Raw genomic sequence first — 19,671 nt, forward strand, 5'->3', positions numbered from 1 at the left:
TAATTACTATAGGCTGCAGAAGTAATTTGCTTCAATATTCAGAAGAATAACTTGATGAATGTAATTAAAATCAAGTAGGTGAAGTAGATTTAGGTTTCCTGCAGTAGGGGTTCCTTGGACTAGGAATTTTCACATGGTATTAGAGGGTTGATTTTGAAACAGGAAGAGTAGATCCAGTGTTGAGTAGTGAAGCCGAACGCTGCACTTGGCAGCAGTTCGAATCCCCTTGGAGGGATTGCTCAGTCCTTGCCTGAAAGATGATTCGAGGAAATCTCTCTCTGAGTGAGTCAACAGAGGTATGATTTTTGTATCGTGAGCTTGCTGAGGCAGAGGGAGTGACGCAGAGCCTTAGCGTAGTGCTTGAAGAGCGCAGTTTCTGCCAGGGCAGAAATCCGCTGGAAAAGAATGAAGACACGTAGAAGGGGAATTTTTTTCCTGAGAGAACTTTTCGCCGGAAAGTCAAAATTTCACTTCCTGGGCAGTTGTGCTAAGCAATGACCATAGTTTTAAAAACCGACCTAGCTAATCAGTTACTGGTCTAACCGGCCGGTTAGCAGGCCCACCGGTTGGAACCGGAGCAAAAACCGGGTTTAGGAGGCTGGATGGCGAGAAATGGACCCTAATCGGTCCTAACCCGCTGGTTTAGGACGGAACCGGCCGGTTTGTGGTCAAACCAATCGGTTCCGCCCTAAACTAGCGGGTTGCTTGCCATGCTCGCGGAGGACCCACACAGCGGCTTATCCAAGATAGTTTAGGGTTTTTGGAGGGAAAGTAAGGGTCCTTTCCCTCCAAAAACACTCTCTCCAAGCCTTTAAGAGTCCCTTCTCACTCTCATTTGTCTCATACATCTCATTTGGAGTGTTTGTGAGTTTGCTTGGGAGCTTGGAGAGTGTTGAGTTTTCGCTGGAGTAGTGGAACAACAGAGTTTAAGCTAAGTAGTAGTCATCATGCCTCCAAAAGCCAGAGATACTGCATGGGCTCATTGTGATATGATTGATGCAAAATGATCTGCAAATATTGCCAAAAATCCATTGAAGGAGGGGGTATTAACAGGTTCAAGCAACACTTGGCTGGGATAGGAGGCCATGTAAAGCCATGTGGAGCACTAAATGAAATAATAGGGCATATTAGGGCAGAATACCTTCAGAAGTTTGAGACTCAAGTCACTGAACCAATAGAGAAGTTTGTGACTGCAAAGTTTGGCAGTCGAGACTCAACCAACTGAGTTTGATCATGATGACTCATGAGAAGTTTCAAGTGATAATGTTGATCACTATTATCATATATGTAGACTTGAGTCTTGTAGTAGGCCACTGGCCCCATAGTTTGTAGGCTTTGTTTTTGCACTCTAGTGGCCATTTAAGCCTCATTCCTTATGTATTTTATCGATGATATGTATTGCTCTTGGTGCCATTTTGATATATTCACCTTTACATGGTATATAAATGAGCAATCTTTACATATTTTGTCTCTATTGGCTTGGAATCATGGTTTTAAATCTTAAAAATAGTTTTTTTTCATTAAAAATTAATTATTTAATGTATTTTTCTAAAACCGGTTCGTTTAGACCAAACCAGTCTCGATTAGACCGGTTCTGGTCGATAAACTGGTTCATTAGGTGGACTGGTCCGGTCACCGGTTCCGGTTTTAAAAACATTGGCAGTGACTAGAGGAGTCAGTTCGACAGTTGGGTGAGATGGCATTGCATGGGGTCAGAAATTAGGACAGGTTGGATGAAGCCTCCAACTATGTCATATGGAAGACCAAAATCTTAGCTATTTTGGAGGAATATGATCTTGAGGCCTACATCAAAAACGATCAAAGAAATAAATACAAGGCTGAGCAAGGGAAGGCAAAGAGGCTGATTCTCGATGGAGTTCGAGATCATGTGGTCTCACACTTGCAGGGCAAGGATACAGCCTGGGGGATGTGTGAAGCCTTGTCTTCTCTGTATGAAGGCTCTTCCGAACAACAGAAGATGTATTTGGAGTAGAAGTTGCAACGGACTTTGATGTAGAAGGGAGAAGGGGTGAGCCTCTATCTTCATCGTCTTTAGGACACTAGAGACCAGCTTGCTGTAGTGGGGTCCACTCCTTAGCCAACCGCAATGGTGAGGATAGCCCTGAATGGAGTCTTGGATGATTGGCAAGTTTTCGTCCAAAGCATATTGGGCAGAGAAAAACTACCTTCATGGGAGGAGATGTGGGCGACTCTTCAAAAGGAGTTAAGGAGGGACCTAGTGAAGGTCAACCTCAGTGGCAGTAGTGGGAGTGGCACAAAGACGAAGGAGGAGGAGGAAAACATAGCTCTAGCATCAAAGGGACATCAGAAGCCGAAGTGAAAGAAGGACATTTCAAAGGTGAAATGTTTAAGTTGTGGCGAGATGGACCACAATGCATCCCAATGTCCTTTGAAGAAAAAGGATGAGGATGAGAAACATGGTCCTAAGGCTGCTTCAGCAAAGATTGACGAGGATGAGTTTGCCATGAGTGCCCACGCATCTCCAGGAGGGAGATGGGGCGATATTGAGTTGTAGTCGGGAGGACTACATGTGGGCAGGATCCTTGAAGAGTCCACCTCCTGGATAAATTCCTTGCTGCGGGAGCCCAAGATTTAGCAGTAGCAAGATGGACTTAGTGTCAGATGATGTAGTGGATTGTTTCGAGGATAGATGCAGTAGCTTGGGACTAGAGACTGATCAACGCAAAGCAAGGTTGGAAGCAGTGCGGTTGGCACAGTGCACGAGTCAACAACAACGCAGAAGATTCAGAGGGTCAGAATCAACAATAATCAGATTCCAACATTCATTGTATTATGTTGAACACAGTTAAGTTCAACTAATTTTGGATGTTTTTTAGTTGCTTCTCTTAGCAACTGAGTTGCAGTACAAATGCAGTGTTAGTAGTGGCAGTGCTAGTAGCATAGCAGGTGCAGCGTTTGAGAGGGAGCTGTAGTATATAGATGCAGCAGTGGCAGTGGCAGTGTCATGGGTAGCAGTACAGTAGCAGCAACAACTCAGTGTTGGTGGCAACAACAATGCGGAAAGGGAGATGCTTCAGAAGCAGAGCAGCGTGCAGGTGGGCATTGTTGCTAGAGCACTTTCCTCGCTAAGAGGGAGTGTTATTTTTTGGTAGCATCAGAAGTGCTCTAGCCTTGAAAATTCGTGGAGAGGCTAAGGCACATGAGTTCTAAAGAACCCATAAACCATTTGGTGAAATTCCACCCAGATTGTATTTTATTAAGATAGTTAATATATTTAATGGGTTTCTGAAGTCTAAACTTAGGGAAATTAAAATATTAATGGGTATTAATCAAAATATGGGTGAGAATGATCTAGAAGGCGAATCAAGTCATGTTTTACTCTTAGCCGTTGATTAGAGACTTAATCTCGGTCGTTGAAGACTCAATAGGAAAAGTATAAAATGGAGGCTTGGGGTTCATTTAAAAACACACACGGAGAGAACGAATTGATCAAGAATTCGATTCCTAGGGCAGGGTTTGCTAAGGAATTTGAATTAAGTGATCATTCTGTAGTAGAGGGGCAGTGAGAATCTGGGAGGACTTTCCGGAGAATACAGACAGAGAGGCGAAGAGAGCCAACAGAGAAGAAAAGCTGCCTGTCACGTAGAAGACGAAACTGGCTGGAATAGTCGGAACTGCCGGAACAGCTGGGAAAGCTGATGCAGAGGGCAAAAGAGGTGACGCAGAAATAGCCGGGGTTAGCCAGTCTTGTGCTGGATCAACCAGAATTCTGTTGGGTGAAGTGAGGTAAAACACACTCAGATTTTCCGCCAGTATTTTTCTTTGTAAAGGATTGCTAGATGAGAATCCTAGATATGTATTCAGATATTTCTCCTGCATAATAATAGAACCCTCAGAGCTGATGCACTAGTTTTCTCGCATTGGGTTTTTCCGGGGACTATTGTGTCAAAAAATAAGTGTCATATGTATCTTGTTCTTTGCTCTATTTTCTGTTTCATGAGATCAAATATTTAATTAGTGTAGGCTGCTGAAGTAATTTTCTTCAATATTCAGAAGAATAACTTGATGAATGTAATTAAAATCAAGTAGGCGAAGTAGATTCGTATTTGTTGCAGTAGGGTTTCCTTGGACTAGGAATTTTCACATAACTTAACTACAAAACAAACATTTTCTCCTAAGTCTAATCTTCTAATAAAATCGAATGGTGTCTGCTAACTCCAAAATTGGCCCCATAATACAAAAATTAATCTTGTTCCAAAAGAATTTAGGAAGGGACATGACAGTCCTCCCCTCCAAAATGTTGTTTGTGCCCAAGCAACTTCAATGCTGGATGCTCAAGAATGTGCTCTCCCTCCCAAGTGGCATCCTCATCCAGTAAATTCTTCCATCGCACCAAATATTCTCTGATGATCCTGCTTCTGAGCTTCCTTTCCCTGGTCTCCAAGATGGCTTTTGGCTCTAGGATCAAATGCCCCTCATCATCAAGCAAAGGCAACTCCATGACTGCTGTAACCTGCTGCCCCAACACCCTCTTGAGGCATGACACATGAAAGATGTTATGAATCCTGCTCCCTGGTGGTAGCTCCAACTCGTAAGCCACCTCTCCAACCCTCTTGTTCACTCTATACGGCCCAAAGAATCTCGGCTGCAGCTTTTCGGCCCCCTTCTACTTTAGTGTGGACTATCGGTACAACTGTAATTGAAGGTAGACCAAGTCCCTCTCCTCGAAATGCCTCCCTACTCTATGCCGATCAACATACATCTTCTTCTAGTTCTGGGCTGTTTGTAAGTTATCGTTAAGAGCCTTGAGGATATCTTGGCTCTCTAGGATCCAATCCTTGGCCTTTGGGGCCCTGTTGTCTCCAAAAACAATATCAGCAAAAGACAAAGCATCATAACCATATAAAGCACGGAAAGGAGTCATACCAATGGACATATGATGGGTGGTGTTGTAACAATAATCTCCCAGGTGCAACCATCGAATCCAAGTCCTCTGCTGTTCTGTCACATAATTCCTGAGATAGCCCTCTAACCACTGGTTCACCCTCTCTGTCTGACCATCGGTCTATGGATGATAGCTGGTGATCGGGGTGAGCTTAGTGTTGATTAATCTGAAGAGCTCCTGCCAAAATCCTCCCATGAATTGGCTATCCCTATCACTAACTATGGTCTTAGGGAGTCCGTGTAGATGAAAGACCTCCCTGAAGAACAACTCTGCCACTTGTGAGGCTGAATATCGTGTCGGTATGGCAAAGAAGTGTGCAAACTTGGTCAGCCGGTCGACCACTACAAAAATACAATCCTTCCCTTGCACCGAGGGAAGTCCAGTAATGAAGTCCATAGAGATGCTCTCCCATTTCCCCTCAGGGATGGGAAGAGGCTGCAACAATCCTACTGGATGGGTCAACTCTCCCTTGTTCCTCTGGCAAACTTCGCACTCCTGCACATGCCTCAACACATCTCCCTTGAGGCCCTTCCAAGTGAAGCGCTCTCTCACTGCCATATATGTCTTCCTAAACCCCTGGTGCTCAGACAAAGGAGAATCATGAGCTGCTCAAAGGACGCGCTCTCTTAGTTGTGATCCTGAAACCAAAAATATGTGCCCTTCATAATAAATAACCTCATCCATTACCCTGTAGCACTCATCTACATAGCTACCCTCCAATATCTCGCACGCTCGATGATCTTTGGAATACTCTACCAATAATTGAGCCTTCCATTCATGACAAATGCTCATGAGTGAAAGCTCAGCTGGTCTCCTGGATAGTGCATCCGCCACTACATTGTGCTTCCCCCGCACATACTCAATATCAAAATCGTAGACCTGCACTTTGCTGACCCATCTCTGTTGTCTGTCATTGAGGCCCTGCTGCCCCATGAAATGGCGAAGACTGTTGTGATCTGTCTTCACCCGAAATCGATTCCCCACCAAGTACTGTCTAAATTTAGCCAATGCATGCATTATGGCCAACGTCTCCTTTGTTGGAAATAACACTGGGGGGGGGTGAATCAGTATTAGTCAAATCAATAACTTTTTCTTTTCATACTCTGATTTATATATGCTACTTCAATGAAGGTAACTCGTGTGTACACGCAACTGTCTTTAAGGCAACCAACGTATATCCAGTGAGCTTATGATTCAGTTAATTCATCATATGTTAATCTTTCATCAGTGCATCAATACTTTATTAACCATATAAACAGTAACCATGTGCAGTAATAACAGAATAAACCATCACACATAAGCAACACACATGAACACCAAGATTTAAGGTGGAAACCCAATGCGGGACAAAAACCACCTATTGCTGTCTTCTTTTAATATAAGAAAAACCTGTTTACAATCTTGTATTGGTGCAAACTCATACTAGTACGCAGGCACCCACCTGCAGAAGGATACAACCTTCTCTCGTTCTCCAGCTTCTACTGGAAGGGAGCTACAACCCCTTAGCTCTTGTACTAGCTGATCCGTTTACTAGTACGTAGGCGCCGACCTACAGAAGGCTCCAACCTTCACTCGTTTTCTAGCTGTTACTGGAAGGGAGCTCCAACCCCCTGGCTCTTGTACTGGCCGATATGTTTACTAGTACGTAGGCGTCGGCCTACAGAAGGCTACGACCTTCTCTCTTCCTCTAGGGACCACGTTTCATTAATTTTCAGACTGGATACTCCTGGAACACAACACCACAATCTGAAGGCCACGTTTCATCCAATTTTCATACTGGACCCATCAGCAACATTGAAGCTCAAAATCAATCACCACTGCAATACAACCAATCACTGAAAACCCATCATCACTGAAGCAAATCACAATCAATCAATTTGAACAATCAGAACACTGTCACCAGAACACAGTCACTAGAGCATAGAGCAGAACCCATAACTCTGCATTAACGACCAAAACCAACTGCAACTTCAAACATCATATTTCATAATGTATACGCTACTTCGATGTGCCGAACCAGCGTGTATACACGCTTTTACCAAAGCGAACCAGCGTATAGATCTGCAAATACTAACTTAAAACTTCACATCTATTCTAGACTTCAGTCATACCCATATCATAACATTTACAGAATAAAACATGCGTAAGCAATCACATCTAGCCCAATCAACATTAGATCATTCAATGATAAGTCATTTCAGTTCTTATGATCCCGATCTAACATTGTATCCAAGGTGCTCAAAATATTTCAGATCATCTCATAATCATACCCCTTGCAACATAACATATACTTCAGATAGAAGTATCCCTCAAAAACCCATTCACTTGCACACACTGGCCTAATGATCTTCTCCTCCTTATATAGTTTTTGGCATTTCTCAATACCTCGGACCAAAACCACTTAGGACCCGTGGTATTCTTGGGCGGGATCAAATAGTCGTTACTCTGCTCTATATTTTGGGCTAATACCATGGTATTGACACCTGGTATTGTCTCCTCTTGAATTTCCTTGATTTTCCAACTTGTACGCGCTTTTCCTCTTGCGAGAGCGTGTATACGTATACGCTCTTTTTGTTCTGTGGACCTGCGTGTACACACTACTTGGACAAAGTGAACTAGCATATATATCTTAAACCACTCTCTTTCTTCAATCTTTGTAATCCTTTGCTGTTAACCTGTTGCACTGTGAACTGTCAACTATGTGAGTTGCCATCAAGGACAACACTTGTATCATAATGCAAACATCCTTGTCGTAAATGGAATACGACAGCTCATGAGGTAAAAGCTTCCGACTCTCGAAAGCAATGGGGTGCCCTCCTTGGGACAAGACTGCCCTGATCCCTACACCTGATGCATCACACTCCAATGTGAAAGGCTGGGTAAAATCTGGGAGTGCTAATACCAAGCAACAACTCATCACCTCCTTGAGGCGATCAAATGCTGCCTGAGCTCCCTCCGTCCATGCAAAGGCCCCTTTCTTAGTTAGATCAGTAAGGGGTGCTGCCAACTGTGAGAAGCCCTTCACGAACTTTCGATAATAAGTACAGATGCCCAAAAATCCTCTCAATGCTGTCACATCTCGGGGCTTTGGCCAATCTCGAATAGCCCGAATCTTCTCCTCATGCACCTTGACCCCATCTGCACCTATGATGTGTCCCAAGTAAAGCATCTTTGTCAGCCCAAACTCGCACTTGGACATCTTAGCGTAGAACTGCTGCTCCTCCAATATACGCAAGACTGTGTCTAAATGTTGCAAGTACTCCTCCCATGTCCTGCTGTAGATCAATATGTCATCAAAGAATACCAGTACAAATCTCCTTAGCTGGCCTCGAAACACATGGTTTATGCATGACTGGAAAGTAGCCGCTGCATTGGTCAACCCAAAGGCATGACCAGGAACTTGAAACGCCCATAATCACCCCTGAACGCTGTCTTCGGAATGTCCTTCTCTCTCACTCGGATCTGATGATACTCTGACCGCAAATCTATCTTAGAGAAGTACTTGGCTCCTCTAAGCTCATCCATCAACTCATCAATGCGCAGAATGGGATACCTGTTCTTCAGCGTCTTCTTGTTGAGGGCCCTGTAGTCAATACACATGCGGAGAGTCCCGTCCTTCTTCTTCACCAGCACAACCGAAGAAGCAAATGAACTAGAACTCGGTTTGATGTGACCCAACGCCAACAACTCCTTGATGGCTCTCTCGATCTCGTCCTTATAGGCCTTGGGATGCCTATAGGGTGTAGTGATGACTGCCTGCACACTAGGCTCCAACTCTATAGTGTGCTCAAATCCCTTGTCAGGTGGTTGCCCCAACGATATATCTCCAAAAACTACCAGATATCTATCCAGTACTGCCTGTATGTCTGGATGTGGTGGTGTAGTCTTCCCCCTAGCCTCTGAAATCCTCAGCTCTATTGCCCATGCTATGTCTCCATGCCTCAAATCGGCCTCCATCCGTTGGGCCAAAACTGTCTGAGGGGGGTACGAATGCATGCCCCTAAGAACCACCAACTTGCCATCCGGTCCAACAAACTCCATCACCAACTGTTTCCAATTGGTGGTAACCCGACCAAGGGAATACAACCATTGGACACCCAGCACCACATTGGTGTCTGGTACATCCACCACGAAAAAGTGGTCTGTCATCGAATTGTTTCCCATAGTCCTGTCAGAGCAGGAACATATCGAGTGCTTAGTGCACTGCATAGTCCTGTCTCTTGGTATTAGGACTGAAAACCCCTCAAACTTTGTAGTAGTGATGCCCTTCCTTTGGACCATCTGAGCATCAATAAAATTGTGGGTGGCCCCATTGTCTACCAAGACTAAGACACGCTACCCCTGCACTGTACCTTTGATTGTCATAGTAAAAAATTTGGGAATCCCACACAAAGAAGCTAGGACTCCCCCTACTGGTGCGAAAGATGCTCCTCCCCAAGGTGGTGGTCCTCTCCCTGCTGGATCCTCGCTGTCTCCGCCACCAAACTCCAACTCCTCATCATCCTCCTGATCACTGTCTGAGAAGACCTCGATGTAATGGGCCTTGCCTGCTGTGCACCGATGACCAGGTGCCCAAGGCTCTCGGCATGTAAAACATAACTTCCTCCTCCTGAGGTCTCTCCTGGTCTCGTCATCCAACTGACCACGCCCTTGAGCTTCTCTCTGCGTTGTGGGTGCTCTAGTGTCACTTCCCTTTTGAGGGTAGGGAGTGCGTGCAGGAAATGGAGCTCGAGCCTTGGGGATGGCCCCCTGCAAATCCCGAGTGCAAGATACTGCCTCCAGAAGAGTAGATGGTTTGCGAGACTTCACTAATCCCCGCAATGACTCTATCAACCCCTCTACAAATGTGTATATTCCCCTGGCATCTGACAAATCAAGCACCATGACTAAGATCCTCAAAAACTCCGAGATATAATGCTCTGGATGCCCTGTCTGTCGGAGCTGGGTCAACTCCCTGAAGTGAGCCTCTGGATCCTTTCGATCAAAGCGCTCCACTACTCTCCATGTGAAGTCCTCATAGGAGGTCACATTGGCATGCCCCAGAGTGGACAAACCATGAAACCACCAATCGTGTGCCTCCCCTTCCAGGTGCAATGTCGCCATCTTGATGGCCTCAACCTCTGTCATCCGATTCAACTGGAAGTATGTGTCTAGCTTCTCTACCCAAGCACGTGTTGTGCACTTGGAAGTGCCATCATATGTAGGGAAATACATTTTCCCAATAGAACGATGTAGCTCATAGTTCTGTGTACCATAACCTTTCCCCTTCTCGTTCTGCTTGAGTTTGCAAAGTCTCTTAAGGTCAGAGCCTCTTTGAAGTCTACCCCCATGGACTGCCACTCTCGGAAATGTTCCCCCATCAATGATGGATCCTCACCTCCACCAGTTTCTCCCTGTGCCAAAGGTATAAAAGAGGGTAAAGTAACTCGAGTTGGTTCACTCGAGGATGGCCGCTGCACAGTGGGTGAAAGGTGATCGAATTGTTGAGAGGCCCCTGAAGTCTCTCCAACTACGAACTCCCGATGAGTGCTTCGCTCCCAGTTCTGCATTTTGATCTCGTCTAGCATCTCCTTTTGCCCCTTCGCCAAATCACTCAAAGCCTTCAAGAGGCTATTGAAGGCCATTTCTTCCCTGCTCTTGGGCTCTCCCATATCTTCTGCTACTGCAGTCTTCCCACGATCCTCTGTGTCTAGAGTAATCTCCAACTCCCTTTCCCTGCTCCGGTACCTTTGTCTTCTGTAAGTAATATTCTGCCGATCCTCCTCACTCATAGAAAAGTTTCCCCACGGCTGAGCCAGAATCTAAGCTCTGATACCACTGTAATGTTCCAAACTTAAACAAACAGTGATATACAAAAGAAAATATGATTCATACACAAAAAATTAAATGATCAACAAATACTCAATACACATCAGAAATGAGAACCAGCTGAGCCATTTTATTAATGGAATGGAGCAAGTACAATAGTGTGGAAAATGCACCTGGGCTTGCCTCAAGGGCAAGCTTGACAGAACCCAGGTGTCAAACAGTAATCTCAATGCTGGAAAGTAACTACTCCTCTAATGCTCTGCGCTGTCTCCTAGTAACTACAACTGCTGGCTAGAAAGGAGCTGCAAGAAACCCCGTCTCCAGTGCTCAGAAAATGATGAAACTTCAGCCACAAGCTCCTTGGCCAAAACCCACAAAAACCCAGAAAGGGTTTGGCTTGAATCCAACCTCCCAAATTCGACCTCCTCTATGGCCCACGCCCTCCAAACAACTCCAGAAATACAGCCTGCAAGAGATGGCCACAAAGTCCTCCTCCAAGCTCTAAAAGGGAAGCAAACACCACTCCAAATATCTCCTCCAACCTCCACGGCAAAGCTTAGCCTCAAGGACTGATGCTCTACCCACCAAGTGAGCTCCCATACTGCCTCTGCGCTGGCCCAGGTAGTGCGAAAGTCACACTGTCAAGAAAGAAGCTCAATCAGCTCCCAAACTCTCCCAAATGCTAACAATCCTCCCTAGCCTCCTCTTCGAAAAATCTCACATCAAAACTCCACTACTAAGCACCACCAACAAATTTGGCCTCCTCTCCATTGCGTCCTCCAGTAATACGCGAAAGAGATGCTATTGCTGGAAATCACAATGTGATCCTCCTCCTGAAGAAATGAAGAAAACCTTCCTAGGGTGGCACTCGAAGTCCCCCAAAGAAAGGGTGAGCTCTTCGCCTGAAGAACTCGTGCTAAACAGCCAGTGACTCGGCTAAGCAGCTCGAGCAACCAAAGAGAAATCGATATACTCCAATGATGAATGAGAAGAGGAGAGCTGCCTTCCTTATATAGTTTTTGTGGAGCACTTTTCCCTCCATTTCGTCCTCCATCATGGGCCCTCACTTAACCACCATCATGCAAAAGTTAACCCCCTCCATGCAAATCGAACTAGGGAGTGCGTAATTCCCTAGTGAGGGTGGCCCCCATGTGTAACTTAACTACAAAACAAACATCTTCTCCTAAGTCTAATCTCCTAATAAAATCGAATGGGGTTCACTAACTCCAAAAGTGGCCCCATAATACAAAAATTAATCTTGTTCCAAAATAATTTAGAAGGGACATGACACCCATGTACCCAAAATGTCTCCAATGCCCAGATTACAAAATTGTGCTAGGCTTAGCACTTCCCCAATAAACTTCGTTAATCCTATTAAATGAAAAATCAAAATTGGGGATGTTACATTCTCTTTGTGATGCTCTCTTCTTCTAGGTCTTCGCTCCTTGTCTTTTGTTTCTTGTTTGAGATCGAACTGCAGATGTGTGTCTCAAATGAGATCGAGTTCTTATATATAGCCTTCTCATGAGGTCGAATAGCCTCAAACTGGTTCGACTTCTTCTGGCAGGGCCGACTTGTGCTTGGAGGTTCATATGGACTTTCTAGACTCAAAATAATATCTTTTACATGTTACAATTTTCCCAATAGGGTCTTATACAAATGATAAAGACTCTCTTGCCTCAAGAAAAATATTCTTTTGTCTTGACAAACCCTAGAAGCACAAAGAACATGCTTGACCTAGTTGACCAACAAAATGGAGTATGAAACCCATGCTTAAAATAATAATTTTCTTTCTCTTGTAACATGATATATACTTAATGACATGAGTACAGTGACAGTTATGAAGACTGAAAATAGTTACATTTTCCAACAGATGGAACATTGTATATTACTTGGATTCCTTCTTTTGCTTCTTTGCCTTATGCATGTGGGATAAATGGTTTACATCATAAAATTATGTTAGTAAATTTTACTATAATATCTGTAATTTCTCTTACTATATGGCTTACATACAATCATTAATATCTCTTTAATCTTGTGCTAGCCACTCTAGCATGAAATTGGCTTTCTTAATTCATGTTATTAATTGGAAACCATAGTCTTTCTATATCACGTCTTCATATTTAATTTGATGTCTATGAAGAGGATTTGTGATTGAATGAAAAATCTCAATTTCTTTTGGTGATTTTCTGTTTGTTTGAAGAATTTCATTTGTTGAGTTTTATGCTGAATTTTTTCCCCAAGTATTTCTTGAGTCCGAGTCAACTATTAGTCTTGGGCTTGCTGAGTTGTTCTTGATTTTGGGTCATGCGACTTTGCTAATTTGAGTAGTAGAAATTTTTGGGTATTTGGAAATGTTAAGATTAGGGAGTGCAATCCAACTACCTTAAATAGTGATCACAACAACACATAGAACTTAGGTTTGTTTGTCCAGCACTAAGTGTTTCTTGCCTCTGTCTAGTACAGTGCATTTCTTGTCTAAACTGCCATGTATTGCTTCTTTACTCCAGAGTATGTAGCCCTTTTGTAGACATGGATTGCCCATTATAGGGAATTCCTAGGTACTTTTCTGTTTCTTGCCTTCTTGACCTGTGAAACAATCTCGCAAATAATGTTTTGGAGAATATATTGCTGAGGGCCCTGAAACAAACATACCGGAAATATCAGGGAAAATATTGACAGGCATAAACTTGGACCTGAAAAACTCAAATATTGAAAACATCAGCCACCTAAAAAACTGGGAAAATATTTGGCAATCAGGAGAAATTGGAGATATTTGGAACATCCCTGTGAAACATACTTTAACTGAGGTGTCTGAAGTCACTTGTGTTTTTCCTTTTCATTACTGATGCCTTATCTGGTTACTGGAAAGAACAAATGACATCAATAAATTGTGCCATTAAGGGCAGCTATGAAACACAAATTCTGAATTTAAAATTTTGGGTTTTTTTCCTTTTTCTTTTGAAGGATATACTTTGATTGGGTGAAGGGGGTAATGTATGCCAAGATGAAGGCATCATTGCAAATGATTGTTCCAATCATTATAGTCCCTTACCTCTCAACTTGGACTTACTGACTTTTTCTTTGGCAAAATTGTAAAATTTGAATGCTGGCTGTTGTAATGCAGAATGCTGAATATGCTAAGTTGGAAGCAATTTTACAAAAGGCTGCTATGGTTGATAAGACAGTTATAATAACCACGTTAAATCAGGCATGGGCAACCCCAAATTCCATGATTGATCTTTTCTTGGAGAGCTTTCGGTTAGGGGATGGAATTAGCAGTTTTTTGGATCATTTAATTATAGTGGCTTTGGATCAAAAGGCTTATGATCGGTGCATATCCATCCATGCTCACTGCTTTGTTCTCAAGACTGATGGAGTTGACTTTGCTAGTGAGAAGCTTTTCATGACAGATGATTATTTAAAGATGATGTGGAGGAGAATTGATTTTCTGCGGACTGTGCTTGCAATGGGATATAACTTTGTTTTCACGGTGTGCCTACTACTATCTCTTTTATGTTCTTTGCTTGGCAGTCTCACTTCCAATATTTTTCTTTACTTTGGAATATGTACAGAGTTGAGTATTCATTTTTATATAAGAAATAGGCATGAATGCCTGTTGCTTTTCTTAGTCCTCTTCACATTTGTCCTCTCTCTCTTTCTTGTTTCTGTCTTCCTCCTCTTTAATAGTCGTTTGCTTGAAAAACTGATTTTAAGGAATAGCCTTTGTCCTGAAACTACACAGTTTTCTTAAAATTGTTTCTAAAAAGCTATCTGGTGTTAGCCTGGATTGCAACCTTACACCCTTTGCTGATGCTCCTGGTGGCTCATTGTTTGTATAGGATGCAGATATCATGTGGTTTCGGAATCCATTTCTGCATTTTGAACCAGATGCAGATTTTCAAATTGCTTGTGACCATTTCACAGGCAGCCCTACGGATTTGAAGAACATGGCCAATGGGGGATTTAACTATGTAAAATCTAATAACCGGACAGTAGAATTCTACAGCTATTGGTACATGTCGCGAGAATTGTATCCTGGAAAACATGATCAAGATGTGCTAAATAATATCAAATATGAAGATGCTATAAGCGAGATAGGATTGAAGTTGAGGTTCTTGGACACATCTTATTTTGGTGGATTTTGTGAAGTAAGCAAGGATTTCAACAAGGTTTGCACCATGCATGCAAATTGCTGCTATGGACTGAGAAACAAGCTTCAGGATTTGAGGTTAATGCTGGCAGATTGGAAACATTTTCAGTCCATGACTTTCCAACAGAAGAGATTGGAGACACTGACCTGGAAAATTCCAAGGCACTGCAGGTGGGTATGCAAAAAAATGCAAACTTGATTATAAAACTCTGATCCTTTTGAATGCCTGCATGCCCAGATGGTTACATTTGGATGTAAAATCATTTTCATAATTCATTTTGAGTTTTTGAGAACAGTCGCTCCCAAACCGCGCAAAATTGCAAATGCACTGCTAATTTGCTTGATCTACCTGTTTGAGCTGCATAAGCAACCTAAATTATTTGACATTTTTCTTCTTTTACAACTTAATTCAGTGATGAATTAATGATAATCAAATGCATAACAACTTTGCATTTTGGCTTTCTTGTTTAAATTGATTCAATTGTGGTTAATGTGCAGGAAGAAGTTGAAATTCTTGAATCATGACTAGGGAGTTCTGTTGTACATTTTTCGGTTGGAATCTAAGCTGCAACCAGTCACAGACATACAAATACTCGGGACCAATTTACTGGTGATGTCAAGTTCACGAAGTCTCTCCTTTCTCAGCAATATCCCTATTGCCAGGACCCCAATTGCACTGATTTTGAAGTTTTCATGATTAGAAAACTTAAACTGTAAAGAAAAGATTGATGATAAGGGTTTTGTATGGGATGTTATGTGAATGCAACCATAGATAATAACCGGTGAAGTTATATTGTATATTCTGGTTGGAGAAAGATCTAAAGAGGTCTTGTTGAATAGACAGCTGTAACTTGAAATTTGTATAGACAACTGGAGATTATTTCCTTATTATAAGAGATGGAGTTTATGGTACTTTTCAAGTGGAAATAAGTAATTGAAAATCAGGAGGAATGTGCATTTGAAATTTATCAGAATGGATGTCTCCTATGGTTTTCAAAATTTGCTCGACTAGTGCTCAGAGTAGCAAGTATGAATGATTTGAAATGTTTTCTGGCATGGGAATGATTGTTCAAGAAGCATTAGAAGTTGTGGGTTCTTATAATCAGTAGTACAATATTGAAATTTTTCCCAGTGGCCAAGTGTCTCTTGACTGTTCTCTCACAGTTGGTTTATCTAAGAGCCAAAGCCCATATATCATTGCTTAATATTTTCTATTATTAACTTTGGATTTGTTATTTCACTGTTGACGTAAATTTTTCTACAAACAAGTTTGTATTTGTCATATAGCAAATCCAGATACATCTAGCAGAAGATGGTGAGGTTATTCATGGATAGCTGTTATAAACATCACAATCACTTCATAACAGCATATCATAAAGCAGAATAATGAAGCCATTCAAATAGAGAAAGAAATACAAAGAAAGAGGACTGCAATCTTGATAAATGCCTGTAGATCAAAAATCACTTTAACAAAGAGAGCAATCGCACCCAAGGTGATGATTACAAAGGATACCTGAGACTGTATCTATACACAACTCAAAAAGTAGGGTGCCCTCCTGAAGAATGGTTCTGAGCCCACATAAGGACTGGGTCAGCCTCAACCATAACCTAGATTTACAATAGATATAATAATCCTTATAAAATGAGGTTGATCGTGGCCAATTGGTTGGCCATGGCCAAATTATATAAGTGAGTGGGTTTATGGATACCTAGATTAATACAACTAAGAGAGGGTTCATACATACCCGACTTGAACATTAGTTGTGCGTGAGTTTATGAATACCCAAGTTGAATATCATTTGATGAATATTCAACTTGAATACAACTTTGATAACTTGAATATTGAGAATGAATTTATCGATACTCAACTCAAAGACAACGAGTGGGTTTATGAATACCATCTCAAATATAGCCTGCTCAACTATAACTGAGAGTAGGTGTATGGATACCCAACTCGATATAAGGTTAGCCGTAGTCAAAAGTGAAGATTACACTCTTGTATTCAACATTCCTCCTTAATCTGAATAGGGGGCTCTGGAGAGAAGACATTACATCACAAGATGCATCCTTCCTTAAATTTGAATAAGAGCCAAAGACTACTAATATGGTCAACTAATCGAGAAGAGTAATGAGGGATTGTATAGATGTATACTGAACAAAACACGTTGATATGAAATCCTCAAACCACTACTCAAACAAGCCACAATAAGCCCTATTAGTTGGCATTGATCCAAGATTTTTCCTTCTCCACCCCTTCTATAATGAGTTATTACATTGATTGTTTTGATACACTAATTAGTTTCTTTGATAAAAATAGTTAGGGTGTTGATATGGTCGAGATGTCGTTGGCAAAGAACTCTGTTCCTACTAGATAGGTGTAGGATGAGGTTCCTACTTAACAGTAGTGGAATCATTAAAAAGTATCAGCCTCAATCTTTGACATTTCATCACTAGACAAATACATAGATGGTGTAGGATCCCAAGAAAGGTTATGGGCCACACAATGACTAGGTTGGCCTTAACCTTAATCTAGATTTACAATAAAGATAATAGTCCTTATAAAGTGAGGTTGGATGTTGCTAAGTGAGGATTACACCATTTTCAACAGAATATTGTGATAATCTACATAATGTGTGAAACACATGTTTTCGTCAACTATATCATTTATACGTTAAAATACAAGTGAGCTATACATTCATCATGATCATTATGACAATTGGCTAAATCATTCGCATGATACTTATTCAACAATTTGACTAGGGAAGATATGCTCTAAAATGGTTTGAATATTGATCAACTGAATAATATATTTTGAAGAATGAAATAAACTGCATATAACTTGGAGTTGGGATTTTGTAATACCACTCTTGATGGAAGAACTGAAACCACTTTCAAACTTACTAAGGCTGAAGAATGCTTGAAACCTATTCATTGAAGAAATACATTTTGTTTGTAGTAGATCACATAGTTGCTTATATAGAGATTAAGGTTTGCTTCTCACAGCTTTTTGTGCTTAGTGGAAAGTGTTTTTATTAAATTACCATTGAAATTTTAGATAGATTATAAAGGTTTAACGCATAACAGATATTGTTCTAGAGCTTGATAACAATAAGCATATGTGTAATTGAAACATAGTGTTCAACTTGTTACCTTTTCAACTTGCATCTAAGTGAAAAAAATCCTAACCCATGGATGTAACCTTGAGGTAAGCCTGGAAGTATGATGATCATCTTGGTACAATTCTCCTCTCACCTTTGGTTGGCTTCCTTAAGGTCAAAGGGTGTATCCCTAGAGCTTGATAACAATAAGCATATGTGTAATTGAAACATAGTGTTCAACTTGTTACCTTTTCAACTTGCATCTAAGTGAAAAAAATCCTAACCCATGGATGTAACCTTGAGGTAAGCCTGGAAGTATGATGATCATCTTGGTACAATTCTCCTCTCACCTTTGGTTGGCTTCCTTAAGGTCAAAGGGTGTATCCCTAGATGTGAATGATTAAATGAAATAAGTCTACAAATAATATATCATGAGAGCCTTAGACTAGTGATGTAAATATGATATATGATAAAATATGATGTATAGATTTACACTTAGAAATATCACCAATGAGCTAAACTCAAATCAAAATAAAACTTGCAAAGAGGATTTAACACGGGATATCGATGATGTGATGCTTCATAGAAGAGAAGTTCATCATTAAGAGATTACAACATACAATAGCTAGATCCAAATAAAGACAATGTCACATGCACATTTCTATATATGAATAAAAAATGAAATGAATCAACAAAAGGTAGCTTGCAAATACGGTTTTTAATGTAAAAATTTAATTTTCAGATTTACTTAATGTATAGATAACCCAAATAAATAATATCAAAATGAAGAATAGTTTAGGCTTAACAACAATTCTAATTTTATGAATAAACTTTGAATAAATAAAAAATTATGATTAAATAAAATTAAGTCTAATGAAAGATAGTGTCTACAAAAAGGTATTTAGATCTGAGATGGAATCTAACTATGTTGCAGGAAACGTAGGGCAGCAGGGCATTTCTGTACAGAAACGAGTACGAAAAGCTGAAACGCGTGTGGTACAGCCGTGAAACGCGTTTCAGGCCGTACTGCCACGTTTCACGAAACTGAAACGTGGTCAGTATGGCCGGAAGCATGTTTCACGGCCGTACGACTCACGTTTCAGCATTTTACTTGTGTTTTTTTTAATTTTTAATTTTTTTATTCTGTTTTCTAATTTATTTTTAGGTTATCCTAGTGACTTCTAGTTGCTTTAGATGCCTGTCTAAAGTTATAAAAGTGAATTTTTTCCCTAGTGTTGATATGCAGTTCATCAAGAAATTTCTTCAAGTAAAAGTGATATTCCCTAAGCCGATTTAATCGCGCTTTTTATGGGAAAAAAGCTCCTAAAATTTTTTTTGCCGCTTTTTTGAAAAAAAGCGCGCTTTTTTCGAAAAAAGCCCGCTTTTTTCACAAAAAAGCTCGGGGGCGCGGGGCAGCGAGTTTTATAATGAAAATTTGGATTTTTTTTGGTCATATTTTTTGTTGATATTTTATTATTTTGAGGCTGAGCTGGGACTCAGGAGTCAGGACTTACTATTCAGGACATGATTCAATGTTATGTGTGATTTTAGCGCTAGAAATGATATTAAACATCTTATATATTAGTTTTACTTTTCTTATCATATTTATGTGTCAATGTATTTATTTTATGTTGTAGATGGTTTAGATATTAAAAAAATTGAAAAAAAATGAAAAAAAATGAATA

The 19,671-nt window shown here is 41.1% G+C and overlaps 1 protein-coding gene across 1 annotated transcript in view; it reads left to right on the top strand.

The window, feature by feature from the left end:
- LOC149222702 (uncharacterized protein At4g15970-like) overlaps positions 1–15,855 on the top strand; it is a 172,987-nt gene extending 157,132 nt beyond the window's left edge. Inside the window, exons 2-4 of the mRNA XM_089385588.1 lie at positions 13,863–14,228; positions 14,578–15,059; positions 15,387–15,855. Of these exons, the coding sequence (XP_089241714.1) occupies positions 13,863–14,228; positions 14,578–15,059; positions 15,387–15,417 (879 nt within the window). The 3' untranslated portion in view covers positions 15,418–15,855. The remainder of the gene's footprint in view (positions 1–13,862; positions 14,229–14,577; positions 15,060–15,386) is intronic.
- The last annotated feature ends 3,816 nt before the right edge of the window (positions 15,856–19,671 follow it).

Source organism: Pinus tabuliformis, chromosome Q, assembly GCF_031772625.1.
Source record: "Pinus tabuliformis cultivar Carrire ecotype Pingquan chromosome Q, CPIR1, whole genome shotgun sequence".
NCBI lineage: Eukaryota > Viridiplantae > Streptophyta > Pinopsida > Pinales > Pinaceae > Pinus > Pinus tabuliformis.